This window comes from Colobus angolensis, unplaced genomic scaffold (assembly GCF_000951035.1).
Source record: "Colobus angolensis palliatus isolate OR3802 unplaced genomic scaffold, Cang.pa_1.0 Scaffold149, whole genome shotgun sequence".
NCBI classification, from domain to species: Eukaryota; Metazoa; Chordata; class Mammalia; order Primates; family Cercopithecidae; genus Colobus; species Colobus angolensis.
The window spans coordinates 110,468-123,250 of NW_012114588.1; the positions used below are offsets into that span (position 1 = coordinate 110,468).

Below are 12,783 nucleotides of genomic sequence, written 5' to 3' on the forward strand. Positions count from 1 at the left end.
CCTCGTCCCGTTTCCCCGGGCCCTGAGCCCCGCCCCCTCCACGCCCCTGCGGCCTCCAAGCGCCACCCGGTGCCCGAGGCTCCTGAGCCCCGCCCATGCCCTCACACCACATCCCTAAGCCCCTAAGCCACTAAGCCCAACCCCCGGGTCCCCCAGGTCCCAGCACCTGTCCCTCCACACTCTGCCAGGCCCCCCCCGCCGCTCTTGCCAGGTGTCTGGGACGTCCAGTCCTGTGAGAGGAAGGACTGGCATTTTTAGGGCTCATATTACTTTCCCTCTTTTCAGCCAGCTTCTGTGTGTGTTGTGAGTGGAAGGGCGTGAGGATCAGAGGCGTTCTTTTCACTAGCAACCGAAGCAACTCTCGGGTGTGATCCTAGTTCCTTAAGCCGTGATCCCGACGTGTTCACAAGTTGGTGGTGGTGGCTTGAGGAAGCCGGTGTTACCAACTTTTCTTAAAATAAACATGCTGTTTTTAAAAAAATAGCTAACTAGGTGTGATTTTTTAAAAATGAAATGCTAGGCCGGGCGCGGCTTTTTGTTGTTTAAAAATTTCATACTTTTTAATTAAGATGTAGTTCACATACCGCAAAATTGGCCCTTTTAACGAAACAATTCAGTAGTATGTTCACAAGTTTGTGCACCCATCGTTATTATCATTATTATCTAATTCTACAACATCGTCATCACCCCAAAAAGAAATCCTTATCCCTTAGCTGTTAGCCCTTAGTCATTCTCCCCTACAGGCCTGGCAACCACTCTTTTACCATGGATTTGCTTGTTCTGTACATTTCCTATAAATAAAATCATATGCTCTGTGGCCTTTATGTCTGACTTTTTTCACTTAGCACGTTTCCGAGGTTCATCGTAGCATATAGCAGTGCTTCATTCCTTTTACTGCCCAATCATATTCCATTATATGGATATACCACTTTTTTTTTTTTTTTTTTTTCTATAGACCAAGTCTCCCTCTGTTGCCCGGGCTGGAGTCCAGTGGCATGATCTCGGCTCACTGCAACCTCCGCCTCCCAGCTTCAAGCAATTCTCCTGCCTCAGCCTCCCGAGTAGCTGGGACTACAGGCACATGCCGCCTCGCCCGGCTAATTTCTTTTCTATTTTAGTAGAGATGGGGTTTCACCGTGTTGCCCAGGCTGGTCTTGAACTCCTGAGCTCAAGCAGTCTGCCTGCCTTGGCTTCCCAAAGTGCTAGGATTACAGGCATGAGCCACCGTGCTCAGAAGGATGTACCACATTTTACTTAGCTATTATTTATCAGCCGATGGACATTTGGGTTGTTAACACTTTTTAACTATTATGAATAATACCACTATGAAAATTTGCATACAAGTTTTTTGTGATGTATGTTTTCAGTTCTCCTATGTGTATACCTAGGAACGGAGTTGCTGGGCCATACGCAACTTTATATTTCACCTTGTGAGGAACTACCAAGGTGTTTTTCAAAGTGACTATACATTTCATTTAAATATTACCAGCAATGTATGAGGGTCACAATTTCTCTACATTCTTCCAACACTCTTTTTGAGACAGGGTCTCTGTCACCGAGGCTGGAGTGCAGGCACAACCACAGCTCACTGCAGCCTCAAATTACTGGACTCAAGCAATCCTCCCAAATTGGCCTCCCCAGTAGTTAGGACTTCAGGTGCATGTCACCATGCCCTACTAATTTTTTTTTTTTTTTAAGACTGAGTCTTGCTCTTGTTGCCCAGGTTGGAGTGCAGTGGTGCGATCTAGGCTCACTGCAACCTCTGCCTCCCGGGTTCAAGCAATTCTCCTGCCTCAGCCTCCTGAGTAGCTGGGATTACAGGTGTGCACCAACACGCCCTGCTAATTTTTGTATTTTTAGTAGAGACAGGGTTTCACCATGTTGGCCAGGCTGGTCTCAAACTCCTGACCTCAGGTGATCCACCCACCTTGGCCTTGCAATGTGCTGGGATTACAGACCTCAGGTGATCTGCCCGTCTTGGCCTCCCAAAGTGCTGGGATAACAGGTGTGAGCCACCTTGCCCAGCCCCTACTAAATTTTTTTTTGGAGATAGGGTCTCACTATGTTGCCCAGGCTGGTCTCAAACTCCTGCCTTGACCTCCCAAAGTGCTGGGATTACAGGTGTGAGGCCACCTCACCCAGCCTTCCAACATTTTTTTATTATCTTTGTGATAATAGCCATCATAGTGGGTGTGAAGTTGTTCCTCATTGTGGTTTTGATTTGCATTTCTCTGATGAATAATGACCTCAAACATCTTTCCATGTGTGTATTGGACATTTGCATATCCTCTTTGGAGAAATGTCTATTCAACTAACTTTCTCTTTTCTTTCTCTCTCTCTTTCTTTCTTTTCTTTCTTTTTTCTTTTTTTTTCAGACTGAGTCTCACACTGTCACCCTGGCTGGAGTGCAGTGGCGTGATCTCGGCTCACTGCAACCTCCACCTCCCAGGTTCAAGTAGCTCGCCTGCCTCAGCCTCCCAAGTAGCTGGGATTACAGGCGCCAGCCACCACACACAGCTAATTTTCCTATTTTTAGTAGAGACGGGGTTTCACCGTGTTGATCAGGCTGGTCACAAACTCCTGACTTCAAGTGATCCACCCACCTCAGCCTCTCAAAGTGCTGGGATTACAGGCGTAAGCCACCACACCTGGCCAATTTTCTTTCTTATTTTTAAATTGGTTTGTCTTTTCGTTGTTGAGCTGCAAGAGTTCTTTATGTATTCTAGTTATTACACTCTTACCAGCTGTGTGATTTGCAAATATTTTCTCGCATTTTGTGGGTTGTCTTTTCACTTTCTTGATGGTGTACTTCAAAGGAAAAAAGTGGTTTTTGAGGTTGTCCAATTTGTCCACTTTTTTCTTTGGTTGCTTGTGCTTTTGTTGTCACGTCTAAGAAACCATCGCCTATGCCAAACTCATGAAGGTTTGCATCTGTTTTGTTTCTTTCCAGCACCTCACTGTTATGGTTACTGTAGCTTTGTAGTAAGTTTTGAAATTGGGAAGTGAGTCCTTCAAGATTATTTTTTCTTTTTTTTGAGATGGAGTCTCACTCTGTTGCCCAGACTGGAGTGCAGTGGTTGGATCTCAGCTCACTGCAACCTCCGCCTCTCAGGTTCAAATGATTCTCCTGCCTCAGCCTCCCAAGTAGCTGGGACTACAGGCGCCCACTACCACACCTGGCTAATTTTTGTATTTTTAGTGGAGGCAGGGTTTCACTATGTTGCTCAGGCTGTTCTCGAACTCCTGACCTCAAGTGATCTGCCCACCTCAACCTCCCAAAGTGCTGGGATCACAGGCTTGAGCCACCGTGCCCTACCCTTCAACATTGTTTTTCTTTTCCAATACTGTTTTGGCTATCCGATGCCCCTTGCAATTCCCTATTAATTTGAGAATCAGTTTTTCCATTTCTGCAAAAGAAATGGAAAAGATTGATAGAGATCGCTTTGAATCTGTAGATAAAAGTGGAGAATAATGCTATATTAATAATATGAGATCTCCTTATCCATGGACCAAGGATGTCTTTCCATTTATTTAGCTTTTCTTTAACTTCCTTCAGTGATGTCTTATAGTTTTTGGTGTACATTAGGTTTGATCTCGCGTTTGGTTCATAGAAAGCAAAGATTATCTTTGTATATCTAACTTTAAAAAAATTGTTTTGGCCGGGTGCAGTGGCCTGTAATCCCAGCTCTTTGGGAGGCTAAGATGGGAGAATCACTTGAGAGGCCAGGAGTTTAAGACCAGCCTAGACGACTTAGTGAGACTCCATCTCAGACAAAAATAAAATAAAGGCCAGGCATGGTGGCTCACGCCTATAATCCCAGCACTTTGGGAGGCCAAGGCAGGCAGATCACCTGAGATCAGGAGTTCCGAGACCAGCCTGACCAACGTGGCGAAACCCCATCTCAACTAAAACTACAAAATTAGTTGGGCATGGTTGCAGGGCGTAATCCCAGCTCTTTGGAACCTGAGGCAGGATAATCGCTTGAACCTAGGAGGCAGAGGTTGCAGTGAGCCGAGATTGCACCATTGCACTGCAGCCTGGGCAATAAGAGTGAAACTCTGTCTCAAAAAAATAAATAAATAAAAATAAATAAATAAAATTGTTTTATGAAATATGCATATTGAAAAGTGCCTAAAATACAAATGTACAATTTATTAGATAATTATAAACAGCCATCCAGAGCAAGAAATATAACATTACCAGCATACCACAAACCTCCCCCAAACCCCTTCCCCCTCAGTCATTTCCTTGCTTTTTTTTTTTTTTTTGCCCAGGCTGGTCTTTAACTCCTGGGCTCAAAGGATCCTCTGGCCTCAGCCTCCTAAGTAGCTGGGACTACAGGTAGAAGCCACCACTGGAGGCTCTTGCTCTTACCCATCCATGTATGCATCCCTGAACAAAACAGTGCAGTTTGCCTATCATTGAGCTTTATGTAAGCAGAATCATACTCTCTGTTCCCTTTTGTGTTTTCTGTATTTTGTTCAACATTATTTTTGTGAGAGTCATCCAACCTCTTACTATTTGCTACATGCAATTCACTCATTTTCACTACTGTATAGTATTCCACTGTATAAATAATTCCATTGTATAAATAATTGTATATTTATCCATTCTATTGTTTTTGGACATTTGGGTTGTTTCCAGGTTTTGGCTATTATAAGCAATGCTGGAATAAGCATAGATTCTTTTTTAATCAGAAAAAATGTTACTACACACAGTTCTCAGCAGTGCGAGCAAACATATTTGTGGAGTTTGTTCTGCAGAGAGCTAAGAGCGGCTGCTTTCCTTCCAAGTCACTTGTGATCATTCAAAAGACCCCTGACCTCCTCCTGAGAGGACCCCAGACCATAAACAGAACCTGGCTGAGAGTTCTGTCAATGAAGCCTCTCAGCTTTTCACTGATGGAAATAGCTTTAAGTTTGGCTTTTGCAATCAGCCTGGGGCTTTGGACTACGGCAAGGCAAGAGTCTGCAATGGATTCTGCCTCCCCAGAGCTCGGTCATTTAATCCTTGGAGTATCTGGAGGAGCGGGGAGGAGATGGGGCACAGGAGAGGTCTTGTAGCAACATGCTTTGTCAGCAGATCAATTTTGACTAGATCTTTCCTGCTTTATTGAGATTGAAGTGCTTTGCCTAAATCTCCAGATGAGCAGCTGGCTGTTTTACAAGCATTTATTTTTATGTTTTTTCCCCCACTTCCCACCCTCGTTTATAGACCATTTTCATCAGGAAATTGCTTGGCTTTCTTTGCACTGGAAAACAACATTCAAAGAACTTTCATACTTCCTACACCTAGGGAAAAACTGTGAAAGACGTGCAATGATATAGCTTCAAATTGCTTAGATTTAAATGTGAAGCTAAGTTTACACTGTCCAGGGTCATGGACGTTGTCTAGATGCGTCCAGGCATTTATCAGGAGGTGGGAACTGTGACTCCCATCGCAGTTGGGATCTCAAGTAGCCCAGCATGGTCTCCACTAAAGGGAGTTTGGGGTTCCTGACCCTGGGACTCTCAGAGCTCCTGGGGCTCCGCTCCTCCTTGGGGGACTCTGGGGAGGTCTGAGTGAGAAGAATAAGCCTAGAGAAACCCCAGGCTCTGAGCTGTCTCTGATGATCCCTGCCCCAGACGGTGTGGGATGTCCCATTAGCCACATTTCAGGTTCCGGTCTTTCAGGACCCCCTCTCCTGCCTCATCTTTTGGGGAACTGGTAAGAAACCCAGATGCATCTTCTTTGGACCCTGAGTTGTTTCTCTAGTAGCTGTGCCAAGCCAGCTGGCAGTTGTCTGCCGCTCCATGTCCAGCATCCAAGGGGGCCGTGTCCCATGTCCTCACACATCATCACAACCTCGCTTCGCCCCACTTGTCTGGCTGCAGAGCTAGGGCCCAGACCCAGAAAGGCCCCATCACAGTGGCGAGCAGCCCCCGGAGAAGGCTAGTTTTTGGGTTACTTTCTCCTCCTCCTCCTCTCACCCCAGGAACTGGCACAAGATTCTCTTCTGACAAGTTCAATAGAGGTGACAGTTTGGTTGGTGTCTCTCATTTGGAGGAATCTGAAATGATTTTTCTGAGGTCAACTCCAACATAAGTCACAAGCCACAAATGTAGTTTTAAAACTGGAACAGAAGAGGGACTTTCAGCTTGGGCTGGCCACCTTCCTCATTTCCCTGTTTGAAAGGTGAGTGTGGTACAGGCTCTGCCACTGATCACTGCCCGAATCATGAAGGGAGGGAACTCATGCTGCTCCTTCCTGCCTGGGGACCGTGGTGAGTGTCTTAGTCAGGGCTCTCTAGAGCAACTGAACTAATAGCATAGATGTAAATATAAAGGGGAGTTTTTTGTTTTGTTTTGTTTTGAGATGGAGTCTCGCTCTGTCGCCTAGGCTGGAGTGTGATGGTACAATCTCAGCTCACTGTGACCTCCGCCTCCTGGGTTCAAGTGATTCTCCTGTCTCAGCCTCCTGAGTAGCTGGGCCTACAGGTACATGCCACCACGCCTGGCTAATTTTTGTATTTTTAGTAGAGACAGGGTTTCTCCATGTTGGACAGGCTGGTCTTGAACTCCTATCCTCAGATGATCCACCTGTCTCGTCCTCCCAAAGTGTTGGGATTACAGGCGTGAGCCACCATGCCCGGCCAAGGGGAGTTTATTAAGGAGTTTGTTTGTTTGTTTGTTTGTTTGTTTTTTTAGGCAGAGTCTCACTCTGCCACCCAGGCTGGAGTGCAGTGACATGATCTCCGCTCACTGCAAGCTCCGCCTCCCGGGTTCACGTCATTCTCCTGCCTCAGCCTCCTGAGTAGCTGGGACTACAGGTGCCCACCACCACACCCAGCCAATTTTTTTGTGTGTTTTTAGAAGAAACGGGGTTTCACCATGTTAGCCAGGATGGTCTTAATCTCCTGACCTTGTGATTCACCCGCCTTGGCCTCCCAAAGTGCTGGGATTACAGGCGTGAGCCACCGTGCCCAGCCAAGGAGTTTTAACTCACACAATCACAAGGTCCCACAATAGGCCGTCTGCAAGCTGAGGAGCAAGGAAGCCAGTCTGCATCCCAAAGCTGAAGAACTTGGAGTCCGATGTTTGAGAGCAGGAAACACCTGGCAAGGAAGAAAGATGTAGGCTGGGAGGCTAAGCTGGTCTAATCTCTCCACGTTCTTCTTCTTTTTTTTTTTTTGAGATGGAGTCTCATGCTGTCGCCCAGTCTGGAGTGCAGTCACACCACTATGTCTGGCAATTTTTGCATTTTTGGTAGAGACAGGGTTTCACCATGTTGGCCAGGGTGGTCTAGAACTCCTGACCTCAGGTGATCTACCTGCATCAAAGTGCTGGGATTATAGGTGTGAGCCACCTTGCCTGGCCTTCTCCATGTTCTTCTACTTGCTTTTATTCTGGCCGAGCTGATAGCTGATTAGATGGTGCCCCCCAGGTTGAGGGTGGGTCTGCATCTCCCACCCCACTAACTGAGATGTTCATCTCCTTTGGCAACACCCTCACAGACACACCCAGGAACAATACTTTCCATCCTTCAATCAAGTTAACGTTCAATATTAACCATCACAGTGAGCAACGGTGAACCTCCAGCATCCCCAAGGAGGCCCTGCAACCCCTGGGAATGTTCACGTGACCATTGGGCCACACAGATAAAGAATAGGGCAAGCCTGGCCAGCACTGTTGCTGGAGTCAGGAGCCTCCTCTTCAAGGGACCCCATCTGGTGGGTGTATTTTCCTCCAGGAGCCCTCTGGTCTCAGTGGGATGTGTTTAACCTCTCCCTGATCACCTTGAGCCTTGCCCCTCCCTACCCCAACACTGAAGGCTGCTGCCCCTGCTTGCTGTGCACCCGGCCCTCTGACCTGCACACACCTTAGAAAGAGCCTGGTCCTGGTCTGGCACTGTGGCTCACGCCTGTAATCCCAGCACTTTGGGAGGCCGAGGCGGATCACGAGGTCAGGAGATGGAGACCATCCTGGCTAACACGGTGAAACCCCGTCTCTACTAAAACTACAAAAAAATTATCCAGGCGTGGTGGCGGGCACCTGTAGTCCCAGCTACTCGGGAGGCTGAGGCAGGAGAATGGCATGAACCCGGGAGGCGGAGCTTGCAGTGAGCTGAGATCCGGCCACTGCACTCCAGCCTGGGCTACAGAGCGAGACTCCGTCTCAAAAAAAAAAAAGAAAGAGCCTGGTCCTGGCAGCTCTTCCACTGCAGCAGCTCCCGGCGTGACCACTGCCCTGCAGTTCCTAGCTGCCTGGGTGAAGAGGAGCTGGACTAATGAGAGAACAACCTGGCCAACATGGCGAAACCCCGTCTTTACAAAAAATATAAAAAATTAGCTGGGCATGATGGTGGGTGCCTGTAATCACTGTGGGAGGTTGCAGTGAGCTGAGATTGCACCACTGCACTCCAGCCTGGACGACAGAGCGAGACTCCGTCTCAAAAAAAAAAAAAGGATGGGGATGGGGGACAAGTCAGCTCATAACAGGGATCTTTCTGGACACTTAGAACCAAGCTTTAATAGCTTGACAATGTCTTTCAGTCTGAAATGCAGAGACACTGCCAACCCAGGGCCTGCCCTCCATCACAGGAAGAGGCCACACCATGAGCCTCGTGCCAGCAAAACGTGGCTGTGGTTGCTTGCTCAAGGGCAAGGCTGATGGGTGTTACTTCACTCTGGCTTTCAGAGTCACGGGAAGAGGCTGTGCAGGGAACAGGAGTCAACTGTTCCCCAATTCCTGTGGCGCCTGAGCAAGAGAACAGGAGTGTGAGCCCAGGGCTTGGGGCAGACATGGGCAGACGCTTATGTGTGTGGGAATGGCTGCTGGAAGCCCATGCGTGGTCACCAGGGGTCTGGTGTGACAGGGGCCAGGGGCCAGGCTGTGACAGTGGTTCCCAAACAGCCGGGGAGCTCTGTCAACTTTAAGGCTCTGATCGCCCATATAGGGCAGGGCTGGCATCTGTATCTTTAGAGGGCTCCCAGGTGGATGCAGAAATGACTTGGGTCCCGAGACGATCACTGCAGTCGCTGATGGCTCTCTGTGGGGTTCATATACTTTTGTATGCTTGAAATTTTTCATAACAAAAAGTTAAAAGGGAGGAAAAACGGAAGGAAGGAGGGAGAGGGAGAAGGGAAGGAAGGATGGAAGACAGGAGGGAGGGAGGGAAGAAGGAAGGAGAGGGAAGGAAGGAAAAAAGAAAGGACGGATGGAAGGAAGGGAAGAGAAGGAAGGAAGGAAAGAAGGAAGGAAGGAAGGAAGGAAGGAAGGAAGGAAGGAAGGAAGGAAGGAAGGAAGGAGTGGCTGAGCATAGTGGCTCATGCCTATAATCTCAGCACTTTGGGAAGCTGAGGTAGGAGGATCACTGGAGGTCAGGAGTTCAAGACCAGCCTGGCCAACATGGTGAAACTCTGTCTCTATTAAAAATACAAAAATTAGCAGGTGGTGGCACGCACCTGTAGTCCCAGCTACTCTGGAGGCTGAGGCAGAAGAATCGCTTGAACCCAGGAAGCGGAGGTTGCAATGAGCTATCGTGCCACTGCACTGCAGCCTGCTGGCTGGGCGACAGAGCAAGAGAGTGAGACTCTGTCTCCAAAAAAAAAAAAAAAAAAAGGAAGGAGGGATGGAAGCAAGGAAAAAAAAGTCTCCCAGAGGATTCTGATGCCAGCCCTGGTTAGGATGAAGACGGGAGGGAGGAAGCCCTAACCTGCCCAGGACTTTCTGTGACTTGGGTGAAGCAGTGCCTCCTGGTGGTGAGAAGGCAGCACTACTGGTATAAACCGGTCGTGACGTGCAGACTGGGTGTGAATGTGGGGCCAGGACAATGTGTGTCATGGGGTTCACTGTGCACAGGGAAGCTAGGCAAGCCTTTGGAGCAGACCCATAACCTTGGTTATACCACAAACCCCTTTGCCAGTCCAGTGAACTCTCTGGATTCTCAGGATAAAGGCATAAATTACATGGGATTACAAAGCTAACCAATCATAGTGAAATACAATGATTGAAATACTTGATAAAGCCAAATTTGGTATAGCGTGGTAGATATGACAGTAGTAGTATGTCATAGCAGATAGTAGTAACGTGCCAATGAGAGTATTAGCGCATTAAATAATATCTAATAACAACCGGTCAAATAACTATAATTTAAAAAGTAGTGAGGAGAATTAATGATATTTTGCAACAACTCCAACATATAAAAATATCTGCAATATCTATTGTTAACAGAATCACACATACTGCTATAATAAACAACAAAAACCTCCCAAAGGCCAGGCATGGTGGCTCACACCTGTGGTCCCAGCACTTTGGGAGGCTGAGGCAGGAGGATCCCCTGAGCCCAGGAGTTCAAGGCTGCAGAGAGCTATGATCGCACCATTGCACTCCAGCCTGGGCGACAGAGCAAGACCCTGTCTCAAAACAATGCAAACAAAACAAAACACCCTCCTGAAACTTACTGCCCATCTTTATTCATGAATAAAGGAAATGGGCAATTGCTATGAGAAGTCGGTAAAAAAAAGAACTGCCTTGTTGCCCTGCAGGTGCTGAACCGCCAGCTGAGAACCTGCCTTAGAAAGGCAGCCAAGGGCCCACTGCACTTCTGTGTCATCTGGCTGCTCCATATTCCCACTATGTGTTCCACAAAGATTGATTGAGAGCCTACTGTGTGTGGCAGACACTGCACAATATAGACCAGATGCCTGCCCTTAGCAAGCATGCATTCTACAGCGACAGCCGATAAGCCAACAATACACAGAGCATATTCTACCAGCTCAACTTTTTTTTTTTTTTTGAGACAGGCTCTCACTCTGTCACCCAGACTGGAGTGCAGTGGCCCAACCATGGTTCACTGCAGCCTTGACTGCCCAGGCTCATGCAATTCTCCCACCTCAGTCTCCTGAGTAGCTGGAACTATAGGCATGTGCCACCAAACTTGGCTAATTTTTTTTTTTTTTTTTTTTTTGAGATGGGGTTTCACTCTTGTCACCCAGGCAGGAGTGCAATGGCGCGATCTCGGCTCACTGCAACTTCCACCTCCTGGGTTTAAGCAATTCTCCTGCCTCAGCCTCCCGAGTAGCTGGGATTACAGGTGTCCACCACCATGCCCAGCTAATTTTTGTATTTTTAGTAGAGATGGGGGTTTCACCATGTTGGCCAGGCTGGTCTTGAACTCCTGAATTCAAGTGATCCCCCCGCCTCAGCCTCCCAAAGTGCTAGGATTAGAGGTGTGAGCCACTGTGCCCAGCTAATTTTTGAAATTATTTGTAGAGAGGGGGTCTCACTATGTTGCACAAGCTGGTGTCAAACTCCTGGGCTCAAATGATCCTCCCGCCTTGGCTTCCCGAAGTACTGATTGCAGGCAAGAGCCACCGTGCCTGGCCTAGCTCAATGTTTAGGTAAGATGTTCCTGTTGACTACATTATGTAATATGTAACAATGTTTTGTGCATAACTGATATACAGTACTTATTGAAAGTTTCCTTTTAATCCCATTTCTTTAAAGTCAGAGTTTTCAGCCTAGTTTAGCCGACGTGCGTTCAGTCCACTTTTACAAAGCAAAAGAAATCTCACATCCTCTGGAAGATTCTGAAGGGCTTCTGGGGAGGGGAGACGCTCATTCCTGTTATCTTTCCTCCCAACCAGTATTAAGAGCCACTGCTTATTCATAGCAGCGCTTTTCACCATAGCCAAGAGGTGGAAACAGCCAGGTGTCCATGAACAGATGAATAATAAACAAAAGGTGGACTATCCACACAATGGAATATTTTGTGGCCATAAGAAGGCATGAAATTCTGACACATGCTATAAGATGGACGAACCCCAATGACATTATATTGAGAGAAATAAGCCAGACACGAAAAGAACAAACATTGTAGGATTCCACTTATATGAAACATCCAGAATAGGTAAATTCATGGGGACAGAAAGTAGAATCAGGGTTACTAGGGGCTGGGGGGAGGAGGCCATGGGGAGTTATTGCTTAAGGAATATGGGATTTCTGTTGGAGGTGATGGAAATGTTCTGGAAATAGATAGTGGTAATGGTTACACAATATTGCGAATGCCATCAACACCACTGAATTGTATACTTTAAAGTGGTTAAAATGGACCGGGTGCAATGGCTCATGCCTATAATTCCAGTTTTTTTTTTTTTTTTTTTTTTAAAAGGAGTCTCACTCTGTCGCCCTGACTACTTTTGTAGCCAGCCCACGCCTAGCTAATTTTTGTATTTTTGGTAGAGATGGGGTTTCACCATGTTGACCAGGCTGGTCTTGAACTCCTGACCTCAGGTGATCTGCCCCCTTCTGCCTCCCAAAGGTCTTGAACTCCTAAACTCAAGCTATCTGCCTGCCTTGGCCTCCCAAAGTTCTGGGATTACAGGCATGAGTCACCGTGCCCAGTCATACTTTTTAAAAAAATTTTTGTAGAGATGGAGTCTCACTATGTTGCCCAGGCTGGTCTCGGCCACCCAAGGTGCTGGAATGACAGGTGTGAGCCACCATGCCCAGCCTCCAATTCATATTTTGAGATCTTAGCTTCCAGTACCACAGGATGTGACTGTATTTGGAGAGAGGGTCTTTAAAAGGCAACTAAGTTAAAGTGAGATGGTTAGGGTGCCCTAATCCGGCATGGTTGTGTCCTTAAGAGGAAACATGGGCCCGGTGCGGTGGCCCACACCTGTCATCCTAGCACTTTGGGAGGCCAAGGCAGGCAGATAGCTTGAGTTCAGGAGTTCAAGACCAGCCTGGGCAACATGGTGAAACCTCATCTCTACTAAAAATACAAAAAAAAAAAAAAAA

The 12,783-nt window shown here is 47.3% G+C and overlaps 1 protein-coding gene across 1 annotated transcript in view; it reads right to left on the reverse strand.

Annotated features, from left to right (window-relative positions):
- GPR157 (G protein-coupled receptor 157) overlaps positions 1–12,783 on the reverse strand; it is a 38,546-nt gene that overhangs the window by 24,418 nt on the left and 1,345 nt on the right. Inside the window, exon 3 of the mRNA XM_011935839.1 lies at positions 167–230. Within this exon, the coding sequence (XP_011791229.1) occupies positions 167–230 (64 nt within the window). The remainder of the gene's footprint in view (positions 1–166; positions 231–12,783) is intronic.